The 25466-nt window shown below is 63.5% G+C and overlaps 1 protein-coding gene across 5 annotated transcripts in view; it reads right to left on the reverse strand.

Annotated features, from left to right (window-relative positions):
• The window catches only part of LRP1 (LDL receptor related protein 1), a 90947-nt gene that overhangs the window by 18561 nt on the left and 46920 nt on the right, over window positions 1-25466 (reverse strand). For 2 of the 5 annotated variants that reach the window (XM_062015382.1, XM_062015387.1), the window contains exons 21-62: window positions 24331-24513; window positions 23956-24156; window positions 23256-23501; window positions 22757-22954; window positions 22084-22288; window positions 21447-21611; window positions 20618-20862; window positions 19812-19943; window positions 19477-19704; window positions 19135-19309; window positions 18522-18616; window positions 18166-18315; window positions 17817-17957; window positions 17473-17601; window positions 15444-15575; window positions 15084-15218; window positions 14881-15010; window positions 14095-14221; window positions 13717-13868; window positions 13465-13589; window positions 12858-13229; window positions 11796-11985; window positions 11164-11368; window positions 9766-9958; window positions 9319-9444; window positions 9096-9221; window positions 8538-8657; window positions 7751-7864; window positions 7216-7365; window positions 6837-6974; window positions 6213-6329; window positions 5834-5962; window positions 5130-5252; window positions 4140-4280; window positions 3782-3969; window positions 2973-3156; window positions 2709-2794; window positions 2295-2414; window positions 1769-1956; window positions 957-1162; window positions 408-596; window positions 94-242 (exon numbers count right to left, since the gene is read on the reverse strand). In XM_062015382.1, the coding sequence (XP_061871366.1) occupies window positions 94-242; window positions 408-596; window positions 957-1162; window positions 1769-1956; window positions 2295-2414; window positions 2709-2794; window positions 2973-3156; window positions 3782-3969; window positions 4140-4280; window positions 5130-5252; window positions 5834-5962; window positions 6213-6329; window positions 6837-6974; window positions 7216-7365; window positions 7751-7864; window positions 8538-8657; window positions 9096-9221; window positions 9319-9444; window positions 9766-9958; window positions 11164-11368; window positions 11796-11985; window positions 12858-13229; window positions 13465-13589; window positions 13717-13868; window positions 14095-14221; window positions 14881-15010; window positions 15084-15218; window positions 15444-15575; window positions 17473-17601; window positions 17817-17957; window positions 18166-18315; window positions 18522-18616; window positions 19135-19309; window positions 19477-19704; window positions 19812-19943; window positions 20618-20862; window positions 21447-21611; window positions 22084-22288; window positions 22757-22954; window positions 23256-23501; window positions 23956-24156; window positions 24331-24513 (6848 nt within the window). The remainder of the gene's footprint in view (window positions 1-93; window positions 243-407; window positions 597-956; window positions 1163-1768; window positions 1957-2294; window positions 2415-2708; window positions 2795-2972; window positions 3157-3781; window positions 3970-4139; window positions 4281-5129; window positions 5253-5833; window positions 5963-6212; window positions 6330-6836; window positions 6975-7215; window positions 7366-7750; window positions 7865-8537; window positions 8658-9095; window positions 9222-9318; window positions 9445-9765; window positions 9959-11163; window positions 11369-11795; window positions 11986-12857; window positions 13230-13464; window positions 13590-13716; window positions 13869-14094; window positions 14222-14880; window positions 15011-15083; window positions 15219-15443; window positions 15576-17472; window positions 17602-17816; window positions 17958-18165; window positions 18316-18521; window positions 18617-19134; window positions 19310-19476; window positions 19705-19811; window positions 19944-20617; window positions 20863-21446; window positions 21612-22083; window positions 22289-22756; window positions 22955-23255; window positions 23502-23955; window positions 24157-24330; window positions 24514-25466) is intronic. The other 3 variants (XM_062015386.1, XM_062015384.1, XM_062015385.1) reach the window with 3 other exon arrangements.

Here is a 25466-nt window from a genome sequence, read left to right on the forward strand (position 1 = left end):
GCAGGCAAGGACAGGCAGGGCAGGCAAGGACAGGCAGGGCAGGGAGGGACAGGCAGGGCAGGGAGGGACAGGGAGGGATAGGCAGGGTGTTACCTGGCTGGCTGTGCAGTTGGAGACACAGGTTTTGCCATCACCACCCAGGTAGAAGTTGGTGGGACAAGCACACTTGTGCCCCCCACCCGGCGAGAGGAGACAGAGGTTGCTGCAGCCGCCGTTGTTGCTCTTGCAGGGATGGTTGGGAACTGGGGAGAGCAGGAGACCACTGTGAGTCACACCAAGGCAGAGCACCCCCAGTGAACCCCTCGCTGCAGCACCCTTCCCACTGCACCCCCTGCCCAGCCTGGTGTCCTTTTGCACATTGTGCCCAGCCCCAGCTCCCTCTGCAGCCCAGGCCCAGCCCTGCTCACCGTCAGGCTGTCGGTAGGGGTGGTAGATGTGGATGTCCATGGGCCTGTGCAAAGTGCTGATCAGCAGAGTCTTGTTGGCCCCCGTGGTCTTGTGAGCACGGTTGATGGACTTGGTCTCCCAGTCGGTCCAGTAAATGAAATCCTCGAAGAGGGTGAGGGCAAAGATGTGTGGGATGTCCTGGCTCAGCACTGCAAAGGGAGGGGTGGGCAGCTCAACAAGGGGCTTCCACAGGCTTTTCATTGAATGGTGGGGGCTGCAAGGGCCCTGCAGAGCTGCTGCAGCCCCAACCCCCTGCTACAGCAGGTTCCCCTGGCTCAGGGGGCACAGGAACGTGTCCAGGTGGGGCTGGGAACCTCCTGAGGAGCCTCCACACCCTCTCTGGGCAGCACAGCAACCCCATGGCAGCCCCATGGCAGCCCCATGGCAGCCCAGCAGCCCCACAGCAGCGCAGCAGCCCCACAGCAGCCCAGCAGTCCCACAGCAGCCCAGCAGCCCCATGGCAGCCCCATGGCAGCCCAGCAGCCCCACAGCAGCCCCGTGGCTCTCACCCGTGTGCCGGTTGGAGCCGTCCAGGCTGGCGAACTCGATGTAATCCTCGCGAGCATCAGCCCAGTAGATGCGGCTGTTGATGTAGTCGAGGGTGAGGCCGTTGGGCCAAGTGATCTTGGTGTCCACGATGACGCTGCGGTTGGTGCCGTCCATGCCGATCTTCCCGATCAGGGAGTGGTCCCCCCAGTCTGTCCAGTACAGGTAACTGGGGATGGGAACGGAGAAGCAGAGAGGCTGAGTCGTGTGGCTGATGGTGGGTGCAGGGCAGGGAGAAGCAGCCACGTGGCCTGGAGGTGAGGGGAGATGCCCTCGGAGAGAGGGCAAGAGATGGGCAACAAAGCTGGGGGAGGGTCTGGGGAATAAGTCTGATGGGGAGAGGCTGAGGGTCCTGGGAGTGTTTAGGCTGGAGCAGAGGAGACTGAGGGGAGGTATAATCACTCCCTGACGGGAGGCTGCAGTGAGCTGGGGTCAGGCTCTGCTCCCAAGTGATGAATGATACGAGGAAACAGGCTCAAGTTGTGTCCCAGGGGAGGTTGAGGCTGGAGCTGAGGCAGAGCTGTTTCCCTGAGAGGGGTGTGAGCCCTGTGCCAGGCTGCCCAGGGAGCTGGGGCAGTGCCCAGCCCTGGAGGGACCCCAGAGCCGTGGGGTGAGGTGCTGAGGGGTCCGTGCTGGGCTGGGCAGGGTGAGGGCAGGGGGATACTCCAGGAGCTTTTCCCACCCAAATGACTGCGTGACTCTGTGCTAAGAGGGCAGAAGGGCACCAGGCCCCTCCCTGCAGAGAGGGGAAGGTCCAGGGCCCCCAGGCTCTCACCCATTCTGCACATCCACCACCAGTGCCCGTGGCTCTCGCAGGCCCGAGTTCACCAGCACCGTGCGATAGGCACCGTTGAGCTTCGACACCTCGATGGTGTCCCGGCCTTTGTCACACCAGTACAAGTTGCCTCCCACCCAGTCCACAGCCAGCCCATCGGGGTTGCTGAGGCCAGTGCGGTGAAGAACCTGCTGGGAGAAAACAGAGGAGCTGGGGCTGGACAGGGAGAGCCCAGATCCTGTCTTGGTCCCTCAGGGCTGACATCTCCCTTCCTTGGCACATCCCTGCCCAGCTCCCTTCCCTCACTCCTCTGTCCCAAACCGTCCCTGCCCGTGGCTCTGGGGCAGCGTGGAGCCCACCTCTGATCGGGATGGTGCTGCACAACGTCCCCATAGACACCTTGGGCAACGCCCTGAGCCCAGTGATGACCTCAGGGCAGGGTTTGGTGCCAATCCAGCCCCGCTCCAGACAGCCTGGGGGAGGGTGAGGAGCAGCTGCCCAGGCAGGGGGTGCCCAGGGCCCTGACCTGGACGTTGCTGCCGTTGATGTGCATGCGCCGGATCATGCTGCCCTGCGTCGTCACGTCTGTCCAGTAGATCATCTGCTCCCGGTAGTCGAAATCCAGAGCCACTGCGTTGTTCAGCCCCTGGCAGGAAGGGACAAGTGTCCAAAACAGCCTCACCCACCAGCCTCACAGAGCCCTCAGCCCCAGCTCCCCAGCTAAAGGCACCTACAGTTTGTGCAGCCCCCGCCTTACTCGTTGGTCTGCTGCCAGCGACCTGCTGTTCACACTGGAAGAGCTGCCCTTCAGAAAGGACCTACCATCTGCCTGAGCAGCCAAGAGCCCAAACCCCCAGGCTGGCAAGGTCTCATGCCCTACAGGACCCTCTCCAACCCCAGACCCTTGGCCACGTGGGGCTGGCTTCCCCACCCCCGGCACCTGCTTGAGCAGCGTGTAGTTGGAGCCATCCAGGCTGAGCTTCCTCAGGTAGTAGCGGTTGGCAAAGATGAGGAAGGGCTCTTCATCTGCAGAGAGAAACCACGAGAGGTGTGAGGGAAGTGCTGCCAGGCAGATCTGCTGCAGACCTCCTGCCCTCTCTGCCCCACTGCTTCTCAGCTGCCCATCACGAGTGGGGCGCAGCCACATCACCTCAGAGACACCAGGAGCGACCCCACACCTCGGAGCCCCCTTCGTGGCTCTCACCTGTGACAGCCTTGCAGCTGGTGGGGTTGTCAGGTTTGAGCTTGTAGCCCTCTATGCACAGGCACTTGTAGCTCCCCAGAGTGTTGATGCACTTCTGGCTGCAGGGGTAGGTGGTGGAGCACTCGTCGATGTCGATGCACGTCTTGCCGTCGTCCTTCAGCCGGAACCCGGGACGGCATCTACACTGCAGGAGGCAACGTGGAGCTGTGAGACACATCCAGAGCTCCCCAGGCTGGGCTGTGACAGCCAGCACCACGGCCCACAGGCACCGAGGGTTTGCAACCAGGAGAGCAGCACACACGGGCACGGGTCAGGTGTGGCCTGTGGGCATCCCTTGGACAGCTGGTGAAGGACAGAGCAACCCTCAGGGTGAGGGTGGCTGTGGAGGAGGAAAGGAGCAGAAGGCTGTGAGTCTTGTTCAGCCTGGGGAACAGAAGCCTGAGCTCAGGGGCCCTTCTCAGTGCTGCTCAGTCCCTAAAGGAGGATGGATGGGGCCAGGCTTTGTGCTGGGGTGGCCAGTGGCAGGACAAGGGGTGATGGGCACAGGCTGGGACACAGCAAGTGCCCCTGGCCCAGGAGGAGCAAGTCCTTTGGTGCTGAGCTGAGGGAGCCCTGGCCCAGGCTGCCCAGGGAGGGTGTGGAGGCTCCTCAGGAGGTTCCTGAGACACGTTCCTGTGCCCCCTGAGCCACGGGAAGCTGCTGGAGCAGGGGCTGGGGCTGCAGCAGCTCTGCAGGGCCCTTCCCACCCCTCACCACTGTGTGATGCTGTGATGCAGTGAGAACGTCCCTCCCAGCCTGCAAGCCCTTACCTTGTACCCGATCTTCAGGTCCTCACACTCCTGGGAACAGCCGCTGAGCTTCTTGTTGAGACACTCGTTGACGAAGCAGTTGAGCTCGTCGGAGCCGTCGCTGCAGTCGTTGTTGTTGTCGCACAGCAGCGACTCCGGGATGCACTTCCCATTCTTGCAGAGGAAGAAGGAGTCATTGCACTTGTTCTCTGCAGTGACACAGGAGAGCAGGAGGCAGCAGTCAGTGACCAGCTCAAGGCAGCACAGTGGCCCCTGTCCCCAGGCAGTGACCAGCACAAGGCAGCCCTGTAGCCCCTGTCCCCAGGCAGTGACCGGGCTGAGCCAGCCCAGAGGCCCCTGTGGCCAGCCCCAGCAGTACCTGGGCTGCTGCAGCGGGGGTTCTTGGGTGCCTCATCAGAGTGGTCGTGGCAGTCGAACTCTCCGTCGCACTCCCACTGGCGGTTGCTGAGGCAGCGGCCGTTGGCGCAGCGGAACTCGTGGGGGCCGCAGGTCGGGTACTCTGCAGGGACGGGGGCACAGGGCTCAGACGGTGCTGCCCACCCCTGGCAGTAACAAGGGGGCTGTGCAGGGTCCAAACCTCCCCGTAGCCCAGCTCAGGACAGGGCAGCACCAAGGGATTGGCAAACGGAGGGAGCTGTGCATCTCTCAACACTGCTCTGTGCTCTGGGGGCAGCTCTGCACCAAAGCCCTCCTGCTTGCTCCCCTGGTTCCCCCTCACCCTGCTCCTTGTCACAGAATCACACAATCATTTGGGTTGGAAAAGCCCCTGGAGCTGCTGCAGTCCCCCCCTGCCCTCCCCCTGCCCAGCCCAGCACTGACCCCTCAGCACCTCACCCCACGGCTCTGGGGTCCCTCCAGGGCTGGGCACTGCCCCAGCTCCCTGGGCAGCCTGGCACAGGGCTCACACCCCTCTCAGGGGGAAAAACTCTCCCTCAGCTCCAATCTCAACCTCTCTGGGGCAACTTGAGCCTGTTTCCTTTAGTTATTTGGGAGCAGAGTCTTACCCCAGCTCGCTGCAGCCTCCTGGCAGGGAGTTCAGCACCTAAACCCCACTTTTTCCCTCAGAAGTTCACCAAAACCCCATTTTTCTCCCTCAAAACCATGTCACAGGGGCTCTGGCCACGCTGCAGCCCCTCAATGTCCCTGTGGCAGTGAGTGAGGGGCCAAACCCTGTCCCCAGCCCTGGAGCTGCAGCCTCCCCAGGGCCCAGCACAGGGGACAGTCCCTGCCTTGCTCCTATTTCTAATCAAACCCCTTCTGGATGATGAAAACCCTTCCAGGATGCCCCAGGAGACCCAGAGTGGCTGCCAGGGCCAGCGCTCCCCTCCTGGGCGCTGCAGACACCCACCACACTCCGGGGACTCGTCGGAGCCGTCGCCGCAGTCGTCGTCGTGGTCGCACACGAAGTGTTTGGGGATGCACTGGCGGTTCCCACACATGAACTCCCGCTCGTCACACGTGTTGTTGTACACTGCAGGCAGGGGCACCCCCATCAGCCCCCTGCCAGCCCTCCTGAGCCCTTCACCCTTGGGTGAGAGCTGAGGCACAGCCCAGCTGGGGCAGGGATTCCTCGCTCCTTCACGCCCCACAGGCTCTGTGGCTGTGAAGCACCTCCCAGGGAGAACAACCCTCCCCTTCTGGCTTCTGCTTCCAAAGTGATGGCAGAGGAGCCCAAGTGGCTCAGCCCCAGAGGTGGCTCTGACTTGGGGGAAACTTGGGGGAAGTTTGGAGCAACTTCTTACAGCCCCTTCCCCGCTATTAATTGCACCATGAGACCGGGCAACGTGGTGCCTTTGGCTGCTCCTCCCTGGGACAAAGCTCCTCCACACATCAGCATCACAGAAAGGCTCCCAAACACCCTCATGTCCAGGTCTGCTCTGACCACAGCACCCCCAGTTTCCCCCTGCAAAAGCAGCCAGGACGAGGCGTCCCATTTGGTACCAGAGGGACCCCGAGGAGTGGGGCTGGTCCCCTGAGGCAGCTCTGCCTGTGTTACACTCTGCTCCTCTCCCACCTCGGTCCCACCACACTCCCATCCCTCTGGGGTCTCACAGCAGCCGGCAGCGAGGGTCTCATCAGCTCCATCTGCACAGTCCTTGTCTCCATCGCACAGCCAGCGCTCCGGCACACACACGTAGGTGCCCGGGCACTGGAAGGATCCTGCACTGCAAGTGGTCACCTCTGGGGAGGGGAGAAGGAGGAAGCTCAGTCAGCCCCACTGCTGGGCAAACAACACTCTTGGGCTGCACATTCCCACGTCTCAGGGGGGTCCCTTCCAAGATGCAGAACCCAGTGAGGACCAGAGCAGGGGTGGGAGAAGGGATGGGCAGAGGTAGGAACAGAGAGAGGTGGGGCAGCAGCACAGGCAGGGGCTGGGAGAGGGCAGAGCAGGGGCTGGGAGAGGGCAGAGCAGGGCCTGGAGCAGACTCACGGCAGCGACTGTCCTCGTCAGAGCCGTCCCCGCAGTCGTCTGCCCCGTCACACACCCAGAGCTTGGAGATGCAGCGGTGGTTGTTGCACTCAAACTGCACAGGGTAGCAGAACTTGTCTGGGAGAGGAGGAGAGGAGAGGTCAGAGCTCGGGGTGATGCACAGGGAAGGAGAAGCAGCACAGCACAGCCAGGTTGGGCCAGTCAGGCTCCAGGGCTGGAGGTCGGGGTGGTGCTGGGGCTGCTGCTGGCCCAGGCCCTGCATGCCATGCTGATGGGCACTGCAGCTGCAGGGCTGCTGGGGCAATCCCTGCTCTGGAGCTGGGCAGGTTCCCCAGTTCCTGAACACTGTCTGGGGTTTGTTCAGGAAGGTTGGAACTGGAAAACACAACTCAAATGAGCTGTAACTGGCCACCTCTGAAAGGACCACGGACACACGATCCTGTGACTCCCGCTGGTCACAGTTACAAGCCCAAGCTTGTGGAACAAGCCCACAGAGAGGGAAGACTCTGGCGTGTGGTGCTTGGCAGAGGGATGTCAGAGAGAGGAGAAGCCCTGCCTGCCCTCAGCACCTCGTGCTCACCGCCCTGGGCTCTCCCCACCCACGGAGCCCCTCGCTCTCCCCACCCTGCCGCTCACTGCAGTGAGTCTCATCTTCTCCGTTCTCGCAGTCGTCCTCCTTGTCACAGGTCCAGGTCATGGGGATGCACCTCCCACTGAGGCAGGCAAAGTAATTGGCTGGACACTTGGGTTTCCTCCCCCCTGCTTTGTGAAGGAAACATCAGCAGAGGTTGTGGTTGTGAATATCTGCCGCCTCCCCCCAGCCCTTCCTCCCCAAAAGCCCTCTGGGACCCATCGGCACCCTGCAGCACCTTCCCTGCAGGAGCTGCACGGGCAAAGGACCACGAGCCTGATGTGCAAACAAAGTGTCCATCCCCCACAGAGACCCCAGATTGAAGCCCCAGACACCCCAGGCCCACGGCCCCCGTCCTCTCCCTGCTCCCACCTGGGCAGTTGCGCTCGTCTGAGAAGTCGCCGCAGTCGTTGGCCCCATCGCAGGCCCAGCTCGGGGCGTAGCACAGGGACGTGTGCTCACACTTCTGGAACGTGATGCCCTTCACCCCCAGCTTGAAATAGCTGCTGCAGTCGGTGGCAGCTGCGAGGAAGCACAGGAGGAGCCCGGGGTGACGGGTGCTGCTCGCTGGCCCCTGGGTGCAGCTCCCACCGAGCAGCACCAGCCCTTGTCCCGCTGCTCACAGCCCTTCCCTCCCCAGGCAGCTCTGCCCCAGTCTGTGCCCTGAGCTGCTGGGACAGGGGGGTGAGGGGCCAAGCGTGACACGGGCTGGGCTGGGGAGCTACCAGCCAACGGGTTGACCTGGGCTGGCTTCTGCTGCCAGCAGGGGAGCCAGAGCCCGTTCCCCTCCCTCACTCAGCAAAGACCCCCAAGACTGAAATGGGGTGCAGGGAACAGGCCCCTGCCTGCAGGCACAGAGGGCAGGAGCGTGCCCAGCTGCAGAGCAGGGCTGGGATGGGGCACTCACTGCAGTTCATCTCGTCGGAAGCATCCTCGCAGTTGATGAACTGGTTACAGCGACTCGAGTTCCCGATGCACGTCCCGTCCCGGCAGCGGAACTCGCTGGCAGCACAAGTGGTTTCTGCAAGGGGACGGGGGAACCTGGTGTGTGCAGCCACCCCACAGCCCCCACCCGTGTGGAGGACGTGGATGCACACACACCCCACTGCCCAGCACAGCCGTGGGCTGCCTCATCCTCTGCTCCCCCTCCCCGGCTCGACCCGCCGACTCCTGCACACGCGCTTTGCTCCTCACGAGGGGAGCAGCAGGGTTGGGTCAGTGCCTCTGCCCGTCTCAGCTCCTCAGGGACCTCTCTAAAGGCCTGGATGGGCTCAGGGAAGCTCCTGACCTTCCCCATCGGTTCTGAACCAAGCAGACAGGCTCCTGCAGCCCTACAGGGACACTGCCCTTGGGGACACTTGGGTGTCCTTTCTCAGGAGCCATGAGGAGCACTGACAATGCATTTTGCCTCCTCCTTGATGCTCCTCCTGGGTGTCAAACCGCTGTTCTCAGGGGACTCTGGCTGCTGCAGGGCCGTGCTCAGCAGTTCTCCCTCTCAGCTGTCAGAGTTTACACGGTGGTCTGAGGCACAAGCAGCACAAGGAGCATTTAGTCCTTGACTCTCCGCTAAGCCCTGGCTCTGCTCTGATCCTGTCAGGCTGAAGGTAAAACTCCTTCCCAAAGCCTCTGTCCTTGTCCCAGCCAGCTGACAGAGCCCTGGTGAGGGCTGGCAGGGGGCCAGGCAGTGTGCTCACTGTTACAGGGCACTTCGTCCGAGTTGTCGCCGCAGTCGTCCACGCCGTTGCACCAGGCGTGGCTGGGCACGCAGCGCCCGTTCATGCAGTGCAGGTAGCCCTTCTTGCACTTGCGGCTGCCTGCCGGGGAGGAAGAGGAGGAGGAGGTGAGCAGGAGGGGAGGGTCAGCACCCCTGGGTGCCTCAGCTCCTCAGGGACCCTTCAGCAGGGGAGGAAACGCCACAGGCGGGATGAGGTCACCCCCCCAAGCTTGGCCAGCACGAGAACCCTCCGGCTGAGGAGCGAGGGGGGGTGTCAGAGGAAGGGTGCTGCAGCCCACACCAGCCTGGCTCAGGACGTGCCACTCTCCAGACTTTCCACCCCCCCAAAACTAGAGTAGGTCTGGAGCCCTTTAGAGCCTGTCTGGAAGCATCTGTGGCAGGGCACGAGGGACTGAGGGACACGGGAAGACACCCGGGAGTCCCGTCTGCCTTGGCTGAAGAGAGGTGGCAGCTCGAGCCGGGTGTGTGGGGAGGGCACGTGCATGTCTGAGCAAAGCAGCAAGAGGAGGAACCTTACTGCAGTAGGATTGCTTCTCGTCTGACTTGTCCTTGCAGTGCACCACCCCGTCACACGTGCGGCTGAAGTCGATGCAGTCGCCGTTCCCACACTCAAACTCGTGCACGTTGCAGACGGAATTGAGGGCTGGGGAGGGCACAGGGAACGTCAGCTCTGGCAGGCTGAGCCCAGCCTCTCCCCCTCCTCCTCCCCTTCCCAGCTCCAGCTTCCACCTCCCCTCCACCTTTGCAGGTGAAATCCTCCTGCAGGACGCGCTCGCCACGGCAGGAGCAGTTGACGTGGCCCTTGGGTGTGAGCAGGCAGAGATCCTGACAGCCGCCGTTGTTCACCCGGCACGGGGACAGCTCACCTGGGAGAGATGGGAAACAGTCACACCAGGGACAGTCTCCCCTCCCTGCTGGGGAGAGGAAAAGCCCTCCCCAGGGTCTTCAGGTGGAGTTAAGGGGGATGCATGGGGTGGGGGGCAGCCAGTCTCCCCACATCCTGCAAGGAGGATGCCCCGAAAGAGCATAAATGGGTGAGAACTGCCTCTGTCTTCAGCCTGCACAGGGTTTGGAGGGGGCACGAGGGTCCTGAGGGGGCAATGACAGGCCAGGAACGATGGTGTAAGCGCAGCGAGGTCTGTCAGCGGTGGGCACGGGAGGGGAGCGGCGCCCGCGGCGATCCTTACAGCTGTCGGTGTCGTTGGCCACGGCGATGATGCCCATGGGCTGCTGGGGGATGTCAACACGCAGCAGCTTCATGTCGGTGCCCACGTACTTGTTGGCTCTCTGCACGGCCCGGCGCACCCAGTCTGTCCAGAAGATGTAATCGCCGTAGACGGCCAGCCCAAAGGGGTGCACGGGCTCCGACTTCAGGATCACCTGCGGGACGGTGGCGAGGGCTGAGCGCCGGGGAACACGGCCCAGACGCAGCCCCAGCACCAGCCCAGACACAGCCCCAGCACCAGCCCAGACGCAGCCCCAGCACCAGCCCAGATGCAGCCCCAGCACCAGCCCAGACGCAGCCCCAGCACCAGCCCAGATGCAGCCCCAGCACCGGCCCAGATGCAGCCCCAGCACCGGCCCAGACGCAGCCCCAGCACCAGCCCAGACGCAGCCCCAGCACCAGCCCAGACGCAGCCCCAGCACCAGCCCAGATGCAGCCCCAGCACCGGCCCAGATGCAGCCCCAGCACCGGCCCAGACGCAGCCCCAGCACCAGCCCAGACGCAGCCCCAGCACCAGCCCAGACACAGCCCCAGCACCAGCCCAGACGCAGCCCCAGCACCGGCCCAGACGCAGCCCCAGCACCGGCCCAGATGCAGCCCCAGCACCGGCCCAGACGCAGCCCCAGCACCGGCCCAGATGCAGCCCCCCCCAGGTGTCTGCCCCAGCATCACACAGTGGGCGTGTTGGGAAGGGAACTCGAGTTCCTCCAGCCCCAGCCCCTGCTCCAGCAGCTTCCCCTGGCTCAGGGGGCACAGGAACGTGGCCAGAGGGGGTTGGGAACCTCCTGAGAAGGAGCCTCCACACCCTCCCTGGGCAGCCTGGGCCAGGGCTCCCTCAGCTCAGCACCAAAGGACTTGCTCCTCCTGGGCCAGGGGCACTTGCTGTGTGCCAGCCTGTGCCCATCACCCCTTGTCCTGCCACTGGCCACCCCAGCACAAAGCCTGGCCCCATCCATCCTCCTTTAGGGACTGAGCAGCACTGATGGGATCCCCCTGAGCTCAGGCTTCTGTTCCCCAGGCTGAACAGCCCCAGGGCTGCAGCCTTTCCTCCCCACACACACATCCCATCCCCTCAGCCCCTGGGGCCTCTCCCCAGCATGTCCCCATCTCTCTGGAGCTGAGGGGCTCAGAACTGGACACAGACTCCAGATGAGGCCTCCCCAGGGCAGAGGGAGAGGACAACCTCCCTCACCCTGCTGCCCACACTCTCCTTCACACCCCTCAGGATGCCATGGACCTTCTTGCCCACGAGCACAACCCAGGAGCAGCTCTTCTTTCCTCTGACAGAGCACCAGCCCCAGTTTCAACACCCACTGCTCTCCTCCCCCCCCTCTGCTGGCAGGGCCAGGCCTGGACTCACGTGGCGGTTGGAGCCATCGTATTCACAGCGTTCAATCTTGTCCAGGGTGGCATCAGAGAAGTAGATCTTCTCAGCCTTGTGGTCAATGGCCAACCCATTGGGTGTCCTGATGTCCTGGTCAATGATGATGAGGACGTTGGCGCCAGAGAGGGTGGCACGCATGATGCTGGGGTGCTGCTCGTTCCAGTTGGTCCAGAACATCAGGCTGGAAGGGGAGAGACGAGTGATGCCTCTGCAACTGCAGCTCTCTGGCAAACAGACACTGGCTCAGCCCAGCCCCCTGCTGCTGTGGGGCTTCCAGAGCCTTTGGGATGGAGCAGACGTACACAGGGACGGGAGAGGGATGGGAAGGGTGGTACCCCGTGGTACCAGCTGGCCAGGGCAGGCGATGGGATGGGGTTTGTGTCTTTGCTTTGGGGTATTGGCACATGGGGAAGGTGGCACAGGGCCTTTCCTCCATGGGGCCCAATGCTCTCAGTGCTGGGAACCACCCCAGCTGGGAACCACCCCAGTTGGGAACCACCCCAGTTGGGAACCACCCCAGCTGGGAACCACCCCAGTTAGCTGGGAAGCACCCCATTCGGGAACCACCCCAGCGGTGCCTGGCCCTGGGGCCACCGATGGCCACTCACTTCTGGCACTCATCCAGCACGAAGGCCCGAGGGTGGTCGTCCCCTGACATGGTGATCACCGTCTCCCTCTCGAAGGCCCCCAGCCTGCTCTGGTCCACCGTGTGCCGGGTGATGGTGGACGTGGTGTAGCTGGTCCAGTAGAGCGTGTCCCAGCCGCGGTGGTACGCCAGCCCCTCCACCGAGCCCACGTCTGCAGCGGGGAGCACACACAGAGGGTCGTGTGCAGCCCTTGCAGTGCTCCTGAGAGGCTGCCCAGCTCACCCCACACAGCCAGGGCTGGCTGACACGCTTGGAGTGGCTTCTCTCATAGAATCCCCATGTGGTGGGGGCTGGGAAGGGCCCTGCAGAGCTGCTCCAGCCCAACCCTGTGCTAAAGGAGGTTCCCCTGGCTCAGGGGGCACAGGAACGTGTTCAGGGGGCTTGGGAACCTCCTGAGAAGGAGCCTCCACACCTTGGGGAGCCTGGGCCAGGGCTCCCTCCCCTCTGCACCAAAGGACTTTCTCCTCCTGTGCCAGGGGCACTTGCTGTGTGCCAGCCTGTGCCCATCACCCCTTGTCCTGCCACTGGGCACAACAGAACCCTGTGAGACTGGCCCTGCAGACTCCATTCTGCTGCTGCAGGAGCCCAGAAAACCAGCTGAGTGCAAACTGTGGGCTGGAGGCGAAGGCAAGGCCAGGCATGAAGAGGTTTGCTCAGGCTCAAGTCTTGGGGGTTAAACGTGAGCCCAGAGCAGATCCCAGGCTTGCTGCAGAGCCTCGCCTCCGGAGCAATGCGCATCCCCCTGCACACCCAGGCCTCCTGGTGCCCTTCTCCTTGCCAGGACGAGCTCTGCAGGCTGCCCCTGACACTCTGTGTCCTCTGCCACGGGCTGCTGCCTCTGCCAGAGGCTCCTGCCTCCAGCTCACAGCTCAGCCCCCACTCAAAACACCTCGAGAGCACCAAAACCATCAAACCCAGCACCGGAGCCCCGGGGCCGAACGAGGAGGGAGATCAGGAGGAGGTGGGGGGGGGGAGAAGGAGGGCTCAGGGGGCAGCCAAGGGAGGGGAGCCTGTGCCACTCACTCTCCACGATGGTTTTGCGCCCCGTGCCGTCGTCGTTGATCTGCTGGATGTTGCCGAAGTGGATGTCGCTGTAGAAGATGCGGTTGCTGCCCTTGGAGCCGTAGCGGTAGTCGAAGGCCAAGGCGATGACGTTCTTCATGTGCTCGGCGTCCTCGAAGGGCTTGATGGGGGCGTTGAGGTTGTTCTCGTCCGACAGGTGGATGCTCTTGAGGATGGTGCGTTCCGAGTACAGGAGGTAACCGTCGTAGTCGCGGCAGCTCACGCCGTCCTCCGACAGCATCCCGTGGGCGCAGGCGCACGTGCGCCGCCCGCCGCCGCGGAACAGGCACAGCTGCTGGCAGCCCCCGTTGCTCTGGGCACAGATGTTGGTGCCTGGGGAGAGAACACAGGGATTGTTTGAGGGACTAAAGGCAGGAGGACACTCCTGCTCGGCGGCCTGTGGCCTCTCCCCGCTGCCGGAGGGAAAGGGCTCAGCCCAAGGGGTGACGCGGTGCTGGCGCACAGTGACCCCGCTTGTTTCCACCATCGCCTCGCCCTCTGCTCGTCACCAGAGCCCAGCCTGGCTGGCAGCACCGTCCCAGGGGCTGACACCCCACTCCCAACCCACCCTTCTGCCGGGCCCGGTTGAAGACTTTGATGTCCTTGAGCTGCACGCCGATGCCCGTCCGCAGCGACACCGACTCGGTGGCGTTGTCCTTGTGGCCTCTCTTGATGGACCCGTTGGCGTGAGTCCTGAGGGAGGAGAGAGGCGCTGAGCACCTGGCACAGGGCCCGACCCACCAGCACCCAGCTCCATCACCCGCCCTCCCCCAGCCAGAGCACTCCCCAGTGTCCCCCACGGGGCACCCCAGCACCGCACCTATCGCTCCAGTAAATGTACTCCTCGAAGACGGACACGGAGAACATGTCCATGTTGTTACTGGACAGGACGACCTCTCGGTTCTCGCCCGTCTCCAGGTCGATCCGCTCGATCTTGTCCGTCCTGGCGTCACACCAGTAAAGTTTCCCATCCTGAGGTGACAAAGAAAAGCCACCTCGGTCAGCAACGGGGTGGCACCAAGGCAGGCTCTGCAGCTCCCAGCAGAAGGGTCTCGGGGTTTAGAAGGTGACCGCGCTGGACAATCCTCCCTGGAGGCTGCAGGGAGCTGTGTCCCCCGAGGTGCCACCAGCAGGGGCAGACCTTGGGGTCTGCAGGCTGCCAGGGCCTTGGGAGCTCGTGTTTTCCCAGTGGCTGTACCTCGTAGTCCACAGAGATGCCGTTGGGCCAGCTGATGCTGACGTTCACCAGCACCATCCTCTCGGTCCCGTCCAGGCGCGAGCGTTCGATGCGGGGGTACTGTCCCCACTCCGTCCAGAACAGGTACCTGCAGGGGACAGCAGGGCTCTGACCATGGGGCTGGTCACAACCAGCATCTCTGGGTATTTTTGGTCACTGGGGCAGAGGACAAATGACTCCTCTGGCTGCAGAAAGAGCTGGGTGCAGCCTCAAAAGCGGCCCCTGTGCCAGGTGCTGTCCTCCAGCCCTCCTTGGATCCAAACAACACTCCTCACCCTGGGACTCTGCCCAGAGCTGGAGCTGCTCTGGGGAGGCTCCACTTGGATTGTCAGAGAACCATTATGGTTGGAAAAGCCCTCTGAGCTCGTCAAGTCCAAGCACTGACCTCACCCTGCCGAGCCCACCGCTGACCCTCAGCACCCCAGCTCCACAGCTTTGGCATCCCTCAGGGATGGGGACTCCCTGCACACCCTCCACCAGCTCTGCTATTTTCTCAGGTGCTGGCACCCACAAAGTCACGGGGAGCACCCAGGAAGTTCAGCCCATCAGTGAAAGGGGGGTTAAACCCAACTGGTTTGGACACCAGGGGCCTGTCCCCCGGTGTGTCCCTCACGGGAGACCTACGAGTCCTTTCCCACTGCATGCAAACCGCCTGGCTCTGCTGGGAAGGCACTGGGGGGCTCCAGTACGTGCCCACCCCCTCCCCAGCTGATGGGCTTCTCTGGGCAGCTTTGTGCAGTGTCTCACCCCTTCTCTGGGTGGACCGTGATGGCCCTTGGCTTGTCCAGCCCCTGCGAGATGACCACGTAGCGGAAGGAGCCGTTCAGCCTGGCCACCTCGATGACATCAAAGCCCTGGTCTGTCCAGTAGATGTTTCCTGCAGAGAGGGGGCTGTGTGAGCTCAGCTCCTCCACTGCCCACCGGCCCTCCTGCCCCAGAGCCCCTCTCACCAGCGATCCAGTCCACGGCGATGCCCTCCACGCGCCCGATGCCGTTGGTGACCACGTCCTCCCGCCACGTCTGGTCCCGCTTGGCCCGGCTGATGGTGCTCAGGCCCATGTCCACCCAGTAAATCGTGTCGTTCTCTGAGAGGGGCCAGGCAGGAGAGAGTCAGTGACCTCCTGTGGGTCACCCCAAGGGTGGGCTCAGATGCACCCCGAAGCCTTGAAGCCCTCCCTCACACGGAGCCGCCACGGGGAGAGGTTCTAGGGCAGAGCCCTGCTAAGGGAGGCTCTGCTGATGGTCCCCATAACACCCCTCCCTCCCTGACTTCTCTATCCCAGCCATCCTGCTCCCAGCCCCCAGGTCACCTGCGTGGAAGTCGATGCCCACAGCCAGCGAGGTGCCCGACACGGGCACGAGAGCGTCCGACTTGTCGTTGGGGTCCAGGGGAATGCCACGGATCCCCTCGTGGACCGAGTACAGCAGGAAGGAGCCAACACCTGCCAGACAGACGTGGGGACACTCAGACACCTGCAAACCACGCTCTGTCCCCTCTGGCGTCACACAATGGCTTTGGTTGGAAAAGAGCTTGAAGCCGCTGGAGTCCCAGCCCTCCCCTCACCCTGCCCAGCCCAGCACTGAGGGCCCTCAGTACCTCAGCTCCACAGCTCTGGATTTGACCCCATCACCCTCCACATTCTGTGCCTGGGGCCACCAGGACATGGAAAACCACGACAGCAGCTCCATGGAGGAGCACAGGCCTGGCAGGGCTGGTGGGAGAGCTCGACCCTGCCTGGTCAGCAGCAGCAGCAGGAGTTCCCAGCCCGGGCACACAGCCCAGGACAGCAGAAGGACAGGGCAGGGCTGACCCGAGCTGGCTGCAGCTGTTGGGAGCTGTGTGGCTGCCTGAAGCATCCCTGCCCAGGCAGCCCCTGCCCCCAGCTCCCAGCTGACTCCCAGGCTGACACTCAGACGTGGGCTGGCAGCGTGAGCAGCAGCTCTGGGGGCGGCTGGAAGGGTGCTGGGGGGTGGCAGAGCTGCTGGACACAGAGAGTGTGCTGTGGCCAGGGGTGATATGGTCACAGGGAGCAAGTGACATGCTCTGGAAGCTTTGCAGCACCAGGGTGTCTCAGCCTTTGTGTGAGAGGGGTCTAACCAGGATGGGAATAAGGAGAGAGCTGCTCGTGATGAGGATGGGCTGGATCTCACCCCCACGCTGGGCAGGGGAGGCAAAGGCAAACCTTGGGCACAGCGAGGGACACTGATGGCTGTGGCAGGAGCCCAGGGAACAACCACAGGGAACAACCACAAAGGCTTTCCCTGCTCAGCCACATCCCAATGGGCTTTGCCTGGACCTCCCTGGAGGCTGCAAGCGCTGGAGTGGCCTGTTCAAGGGGTCCTGACCCACACTGGGGCACAGGGGGGTCACAGTGAGCCCCAGAGTGGCCTGTTCAAGGGGTCCTGACCCACACTGGGGCACAGGGGGGTCACAGTGAGCCCCAGAGTGGCCTGTTCAAGGGGTCCTGACCCACACTGGGGCACAGGGGGGTCACAGTGAGCCCCAGAGTGGCCTGTTCAAGGGGTCCTGACCCACACTGGGGCACAGGGGAGTCACAGTGAGCCCCAGAGTGGCCTGTTCAAGGGGTCCTGACCCACACTGGGGCACAGGGGGGTCACAGTGAGGCCCCTTCCCAGAGCTGCCTCCTCCCCCGAGCGCTGGCAAAGGCTCTGCGTCGCATCTGGGTCAGGGCAGTGCTTGTTATTCAGTCCCTGCCCTGACCCAGATGGTGCAGCAGCTCTGCCAGTCCCTTCCAAAAAACACCAAGAACATTTTGCACACAAACAGCCTTTGAGAGGCCCTGGCAGTGACCAGGGAGTGGGAGGGGGCTCTTCTCTCCCAAGGGAGATGGTGGCAAAGCGTGCAGGGGCCAGGGATCTGCAGAGCAAACGCTGCCCAGCCCCGTTCCCAGTGACTGCAGAGAGGCAAGACCACAAACCAGTTGCCCACAGCAAAGGTTTCTTCTCTCCTTTGAGGGCTCCCACCGTGCAGTCCTGTCCCCTTCCTCCCACTAAGCCCAGAGCCCTCAGTGCTCCACGCTGGCAGCTCCTTGTGGGCTCACAGCCCATGCCAGGGTCTGGGCTCAGCCCATGAGAGGGTCTGGCTCTGGCTCGAGCCCACAGTCCCTCCCAAGCCCCCTCCACATCCCTCTTGCCCCCAGCTCCCCTCCACGGCACCCCTGGGAGCAGGGGGGCTGCTGGGATGAGGCTGCAGACAGCCCAGAGAGCGGGTGCCAGCCTTGCTCAGCCCCACAGCACCGTGGGCACAGGCAGAGCCCGAGGGGACCCTCTGCCCCAAGGGGATGGTTTGGGTGAGGGGATGAGGATGGGCACACTCACCCTCACAGGACTGCTGCCCGCTCTTCAGGCTGTAACCCGCGGTGCACATGCAGGAGCGGGAGCTCTCAGACGTGGGCAGACAGAGCTGAGAGCAGTCGCCGTTGTTGAGGCTGCAGGGGTTGGTTCCAGCTGCCACGGAGAGAAATGGGGGGTGAGGGGCTGGCAGGGGCTGGGCAGAGGCTGGGGCTGGCAGGGAGCAGCTCCACTTGTGCAGCTGCATGAGATGCGAGGGCTCTGTGCCAGCCTAAAGGCACCTTGAGCCAGCAAGAAGGCAGAGGGTCAGTTGGCCACCTGGCTACCCCTGGGCAGCCAGCAGGGTCTGTGCCCCGTGCACACACACTCACCTTGCTGGATGCTCTCGTCATACACCTTCATGTGCATCACCAGCGTCGTGCTGTTGCGCAGCACAGTCACCTCCGTCCCGTCCTTCTTGTTGCAGGTGCCCATCCTCTCAGAGGCCTGGTCAGCCCACCACAGCTTGTCACCTGGGAGGACAAGGCAGAGTCAGGCAGCAGCCTCCCCCGTCCCCCTCCCAGCCAGCAGCAGGGAGCAGCAGCTCCACGCAGACTAAATGTAATGGCCTGGAAAAAAGGGGCTTGAGCTCAGCCTTTTGGTGGAGAAACAACGAGCAGCCTGTGTTGTGTGCAGGGGAAAGGGCTCCACGAACCTCCCCAGCACCCTGCCAGCTCTCACCCATGATGGCCAGGGCGGTTGCTTTGCTCAGCTGACTCTTCACGGACTCGATGACCTCCAGGTTGCTGCCATCCAGGTCACATCTGTTGATGGTGCCATTGCCAGAGCTGATCCAATACAATTTGCTCTCTGGGTAGTCAATGGCCAGGCCTGGAAAGGGAGAGACTGTGAGTGTCCAGGCAGCACACAGGCACCATCCCCAGCTGGGAGCTGGGATGGGACTGGTAGAGGGAAAGAGCAGGTACATGAGGTCAGGGTGGCCCAGCCCTGAGGAGACAGGGCTGCCAGAGCAGGGGCCTGAGGCTTTCAGGGCCTGCAAGGTGAGGGGGTACCGGGGGGCACGGGGGAATCCGTACCAACAGGCCCTTTCTGGTTGGTGAAGAGCAGGGTGCGGTTGCTGCCGTCCATGTTGGCCATGCTGATGTTGTCCCCGTCCGTCCAGTAAAGCTTCCTGCGCCAGTGAGGGGACACTGAGCTCCAGCAGCCCTGTGGAAGGGGCTCAGCTGCCCTCCCAGCCCCCCCTGGGCCCTGCCAGCCCCTCACCCCAGCCCGCTCTGCAGGCTGAGCCCAGCCCGGTGCTGAGCCCCATCGCTTCTCACTGCACAGCCCAGGCAGCCCGGCTTCACCTCCAGAGCTGGGCTTAGGAGAGGGTTTGATGTTTGCTCTCAGGCAGCCCTGCCCAGCAAAGCCAGACTGGCACAGGCTTGTGAGTGCACACTCATCCTTCAGCTCGTTCCCCTTCTCCTGCTCTTCCTGAGCTGCTGCCCCTGGCTCCTCTCACACACCTCCTACACCCACTGACCCACAGGGAGAGCAACCTGTTCTCCCCTCCAGCACACACAGGCAGTGTCACACGTGCACACACACACACACACACACACACACACACACACACGTGCACCTTCTCCTCCAACACCCCCAGCCAGCCCCCAGGCCCACGGGCACCACAGACCGGCACCAGACACTTACCCACGCAGAGGGTGAACCACCAGGCAGTGAGGCTTGTCCAGCCCCTGGATCACAGCGTTCTTGAAGGAGCCATCCAGCCTGGCCACGTTGATTTGCTTCTTGTTGGCATCGTAGCTGGTCCAGAAGAGGTTTCTGGAAACCCAGTCCACAGAGAGGCCGTGAGCGTTGGGCAGGTCTGCAAGGGAACGGAGAAGGGAGACATGAGCACGGGCTGGGACGACGCTGAGACCAAGAGGAAGGGTCAGTCTCTTGGAGATGCCGCCTCTTGCAGAGCTGGAAGCTCTTTCCTGCTCCAGGACCCGCAGGAGCAGCCGTGTGGGACGATGCTCCTCCAACACCCACCCGCAGACACCACGGTCTCCACGCCGGTGCCGTTGATGAAAGCTCTCTTGATGGTCTGGGTGCGCACGTCAGACCAGTAAATGCGCTGCTCCAGGGCGTCATAATCCACCACCGTGACGTTGTCGATGTCAGGCACCGTGAAGGAGATGATGTAGTTGTAATAGGGGTTGTCGATGTCCACGCCCCGGATCTCCATCTGCCGCGCGTACAGCAGGAACTTCTTAAACTCTGGGCAGAAGGAGGAGAGAGGCAGAGGTGGGACCTCAGCCTGGCCTGCAGAGACAGCTCCAAAGCTGCCCCTTCCCCTCCCCAGGGTGGCCTGGGCAGAGCCCTACCATAGCAGGTCGTGTTGTCCTTGTCCAGCTTCATGAGGTGAGGGCAGGCACAGGACAAGGTGCGGTTGTAGTTGATGAGGCAGAGGTGGGAACATGGCCCTTTGCCCCCGTTGGCTTCACAGGGATTAGGAGCTGCAAAGGAGGTAAGACTCAGATTAAGTCCCTTGTTCCAGGGGATGCCCACCCAGGAGGTCCCAGAGAGCTGCAGACTTCCCAGACACTGCCTGCCCCATCCAGGAGCTCTGACCCATTGGCCCCCTCACACCAGGACCACAGCAGTGGCCTCCAGCTCAGAGGAAGGGGAGAAGGAGCAGCCACGGGGATGGGGTCAGCTCCCACACGATGCTCTGAGCGTCAGTGGGCACACACTGAGGGCTGGTGCCATCTCCCTATCCCCTACAGTCCTCCTACCCAACCCCACCCCATCCCATCCCATCCTACCCCATCCCATCCCATCCCATCCCATCCCATCCCATCCCATCCCACCCCATCAAACCCCATTCCATCCATCCCATCCCACTCCATCCCATCCCATCCCATCCCATCCCATCCCATCCATCCCATCCCACCCCATCCATCCCATCCCATCCCATCCCATCCCATCCCATCCCATCCCATCCCATCCATCCCATCCCATCCATCCCCTCCCATCCCACTCCATCCCCTCCCATCCCACTCCATCCCATCCCATCCCATCCCATCCCATCCCATCCCATCCCATCCCATCCCATCCCATCCCATCCTCATCCCATCCCATCCCATCCCATCCCACCCCACCCTGATGCCTCTGCTTCCCCAGGCCTCACCCAGGGGCTGCCGGGACGGGTGATAGACCTGCAGGTCGAAAGGCTGGGTGTTGGTCCTCTGCACCACCGTCACGTTGTGCCCCGTCCACTTGTTGGCCTTGGCCAGGGTGTTGGTGCGCCAGTCGGTCCAGTACACCTCCCCCCCGTAGAGCGTGACGGCGAAGGGGTGCGACAGGTACTCGTGGCCCCGCAGCACCTCGATGTGCCCCGTCCCGTCGTACAGGGCTGAGTAGATGGCATCTGACCTGTGCCCGGCACAGAGCGGGGGTGAGAGGGGCAGGCAGCTGGCAAAGGGCTTCCAGGCACAGGCAGAGGCCAGGGCTGCAGCCCAAGGGCTGCCAGGCACAGGGAACAGACAAATCTCCAACCCAAGGGCTTCCAGGCACAGGCAAAGCCCAAGCCTTTAGTCCAAGGGCTACCAGACACAGGCAAAGCTCAAGCCTTTAATCCAAGGGCTACCAGGCAGAGGCAGAGGCCAAATCTTTAGCCCAAAGGCTGCCAGGCACAGGGAGCAGCCAGGTCTTTAATCCCACAGGGTCTGAGCAGCCACCTCCTCTGCTCAGTTTAATGCTGCAGAGGAGGACGACGACTGATTTACAGCAGGGATCAAAGCTCCCCACCCTGCAGAGGGAGAGAGCCCAGAGCAAAGGCTGGGGCGTGATGCAGACACAGAGACCCCAGGGAGCAAAGGCTTTTCCGTCCCTGCCCAGCAGCCAGACGACAGAGCACAGGGCTGGGGGGGAAGGAGCCGCGGCTGGGAGGGACACGGCGGTGCAGAGGGCACCGGGAGGGGAGGTGTGGGGCAGCAATGCCGTGTCCTGGGCCTCACCTGGCGTCGATCCAGAGGATTCTCTTCTCCAGGTAGTCGACGGTGAGGCCGTTGGGCCACCCCCCAGAGCCCGTCTCCTTGTGGATGGTGCGGCGGCCCGCGCCGCTCATGGAGGCGGCTTCGATGCGGGGCAGGCTGGCATCCCAGTCCGTCCAGAACAGGATCCTGGGGGCACGGGGCAGGGCTCAGCACGGGCACAGCAAGGCTCTGCCCCACACCCCAACAGCCCCCCAGGTCTCAACCCACTGGAGAGGAACCTGCTGAGGGTCCCCAAGGGCAGGGTCCTGCGGCTGGGCAGGAACAAGCCCAGCACCAGCACAGGATGGGGGTGACCTGATGGGACAGGGCCCTGGGAATGCTGGTGGGCAGCAAAGGGATGAGGGAGAGAGCCCTGGCCCAGGCTGCTCAGGGAGCGTGTGGAGGCTCCTTCTCAGGAGGTTCCCAACCCCCCCAGACACGTTCCTGTGCTCCCTGAGCCAGGGGAAGCTGCTGGAGCAGAGGGTTGAGCTGGATGAGCTCTAAAGATCCCTTCCAGCCCCTGCCACTGTGAGTGATTCTGTGAGCCAGCTGCGTGCCCAGGCAGGAGCCCACAGCCCAGTCCCCCTGCCAGGTCCCTGCCAGGTCCCCCCTGCCTCACCCGTAGCGGGGGTCCAGGGCGATGGCGCGGGGGTGCTCGATGTCCCCGGCCAGCAGCGTGGTGCGCATGGTGCCGTCCAGCTTGGCCACCTCGATCTGGTCCAGGTTACTCTCCACCCAGTAGATGTTGCCAGCGATCCAGTCCACAGCCAGTCCCTCAGGGGTGGCCAGGCCGTACTGTATCACCACCTCAAAGCTGGTCAGAGCTGCGGGGCACAGTGAGGAGTGTGGGCAGCAGGGCCAGGGGGATTCTGCTGCCCCTCTGCTCTGCCCTGCTGAGGTCTCAGCTGGAGTCTGTGCCCAGTTCTGGGCTGCCCAGCTCCAGAGAGACAGGGAAGTGCTGCAGAGAGGCGAGGGCAGGGGTCCCAAGGTGCTGAGGGGCTGCAACACGTGTGTGAGGAGGAAAGGCTGCAGCCCTGGGGGTGTTCAGCCTGGGGAACAGAAGCCTGAGCTCAGGGGGCCCTCACTAAGTCTCACAAACACTTAAAGGCTGGGTGTCAGGAGGATGGGGAGACACTTTGTTGTCTCCAGTGACAGGACAAAGGGTAATGGACACAAGCTGAAACGCAAGAAGCTCTACACAAGGGGAATCTCCTTTGGGTTGGAGGTGAGGGAGGCTTGTGAAGGCTGTGTTACCCTGCCTGCTGGCTTCAGGCCCCCCCAGAGCTACTCACCCCCATTCTCAAGCAGTTTGCCCCTGTAGATCTTGTCCTCCACCACGTCAGTCCAGTAGAGCGAGCTCTGGTTGAGGTGGAAGTCCAGGGCGATGGTGTTGCGCAGCCCCGGCACCAGCACGCTGTAGTCGCCCCGCTGCAGGTCGATGCGACGGATCTCGTGGCGGTTGGAGAAGATGATGAAGGGCTTGAAGGGGTCTGGGGAAAGCAGGACGAGGTCAGGGAGGGACACAGGCAAAGCAGAGGGGGAAAGGTTGTTCCTGGTGCCATCCCCAACCGCGGGACCACCCACACTGCTGCACCCAACAGGGCTCCCTGAGCCAGGTGGGGACAGCGAGGGGTCTGCAGATCCCCCCTCCCACGGCCTGGCTGTGCCTGTCAGCACAGTCCTTGACTGCTGCTGCTGCCTCTGTGAGTAGGAGGAAGCCAAAGCCCACCACAGGCCGCCAGGGAGACGCTGCCAGCCCCCAGCAGCCCCCTGCAGCCCACCCACACACACCCAGGCTGCGGCAGCTCTCGCCGTCGGGCTCCAGCATCCAGCCCTCGTAGCACGAGCACTTGACGTTGTACTTGTCCTGCTCGCACTTCTGGCTGCACTTGAGGTGCTTGGCACAGTAGCTCTGGATCTGGCAGGTCTTGTTGTCCGAGCCCAGCTCCATCCCCAAGGGGCAGGAGCAGACGATGCCCTCGCCAGGGGCCACGGTGCAGTTGTGGCTGCAGCCGCCGTTGTTCAGGGAGCACTGGTCTGTGGAGAGAGGATGGGTTGTGGTCAGGCCTTCGTCCTGCTGCAGCCAGGCTCAGTGCAGACCCCTCCTCCAGAGACCCCTCCAGAGCCCCTGCTCCAGAGCCCCTCTCCAGACCCCCCCTCCAGAATCCCCCTCTAGAACCTCCTCCAGACCCCCCGCTCCAGAGCCCCTCTCCAGACTCCCCCTTCCAGAGTCCCCCTCCAGAACCTCCTCCAGACCCCCCCAAGAGCCCCCCCCTCAGAGCCCTCCCTCCAGAGTCCCGCTCTACAACCTCCTCCAGACCCCCCCTTCAGATCCCAACTCCAGAGCCCCTCTCCAGAGCCCCCTCCAGAGCCCCCCCTCCAGAGCCCCACCTCCAGACCCCTCTCCAGACTCCTCCCCCAGAGCCCTCCCTCCAGAGTCCCGCTCTAGAACCTCCTCCAGACCCCCACCCTCCAGAGCCCCCCTGCTCACCGCAGAGCTCGCCCTCGTCGGAGCCGTCGCCGCAGTCGTCGGAGCCGTCGCAGAGCTTCTTTGGGGGGAGGCAGATGGAGGTGTTGTTGGCACAGGTGTGGGAGGGGGGTTTGCACACCAGCGACTCGCAGTTCTCCTCATCAGAGTTGTCCTCGCAGTCGCTGTCCCCGTCGCAGACCCAGGCCTTGCTGATGCAGCGGGCTGCGTGGCGAGGGGGCGAGGAGGGGGCGCGGCGGCTATTACCTCACGCACCCTCCTGCCCCCCCGGCCCCCTCGTCCCCATCCCCACCCGGCCCAGCCGGGTCTCAGCCCCCTTTTTTCCCCGGCAGGATCCGCCGCTCCCCCAGCCCGTCCCCTCTCGCCCTCTGCTCTCACCCGAGTCCTTGCAGCCGAACTTGACGTTGGGGTCGCAGACGTGGGTGACGCCCTCGCAGTTCTTCTCGTCGCTGGAGTCCATGCAGTCGGTGTCGCCGTCGCAGCGCCAGCGCATGGGGATGCACAGCCCGTCCAGCCGGCACTGGAACTCGTCCGTGTGGCAGCCGCCGGGGGGGCGCGTGGCTGGGGCGAGGGAACGGGACGGTGGGGAAGCAGACACGGCCCTCGCTGCCTCTGCCCCAGCCAGGCTCGGGGGGAGCGGGTGGGAACAGGGCCAGGGGCACCCAGGGGTGAGGGAGAGGGGGAGCTGGGCACTCAGCGTGGGTAGGGGAGGCTGCAGAAGTGCCTGTGTGGAAGGTGGGAGCTGCTGATGGCACCAGAGTGGCTGGTTCACCCAAAGACTCTGCTGCCACTCAGGGGGATCTCAACCAGCTTGAGGGATGGGCAGGGAGCAGCCTGCTGAGGGTCCCCAAGGGCAGGGTCCTGCGGCTGGGCAGGAACAAGCCCAGCACCAGCACAGGATGGGGGTGACCTGCTGGGACAGGGCCCTGGGAATGCTGGTGGGCAGCAAAGGGAACGTGGGGCAGGAACGTGGGCTCGTGGGCAAGGAGCCAATGGCAGCCTGGGGGGCATGAAGAGAGTGTGGGCAGCAGGGCCAGCGAGATTGTGCTGCCCCTCTGCTCTGCCAGAGCTGGGGATGCTTCAGCTGGAGTCCTGGGGCCAGTGCTGGGCTCCCCAGCTGCAGAGAGACAGGGAAGTGCTGGAGAGAGGCCAGAGCAGGGACACCAAGATGCTGAGGGATGGGACATGTGTGTGAGGAGGAAAGGCTGCAGCCCTGGGGCTGTTCAGCCTGGGGAACAGAAGCCTGAGCTCAGGGGCCCTTCTCAATGCTGCTCAGTCGCTAAAGGAGGATGGATGGGGCCAGGCTTTGTGCTGGGGTGGCCAGTGGCAGGACAAGGGGTGATGGGCACAGGCTGGGACACAGCAAGTGCCCCTGGCCCAGGAGGAGCAAGTCCTTTGGTGCTGAGCTGAGGGAGCCCTGGCCCAGGCTGCCCAGGGAGGGTGTGGAGGCTCCTTCTCAGGAGGTTCCCAACCCCCCTGGACACGTTCCTGTGCCCCCTGAGCCAGGGGAAGCT

This window comes from Colius striatus, chromosome 26 (genome assembly GCF_028858725.1).
Source record: "Colius striatus isolate bColStr4 chromosome 26, bColStr4.1.hap1, whole genome shotgun sequence".
Classification (NCBI taxonomy): domain Eukaryota; kingdom Metazoa; phylum Chordata; class Aves; order Coliiformes; family Coliidae; genus Colius; species Colius striatus.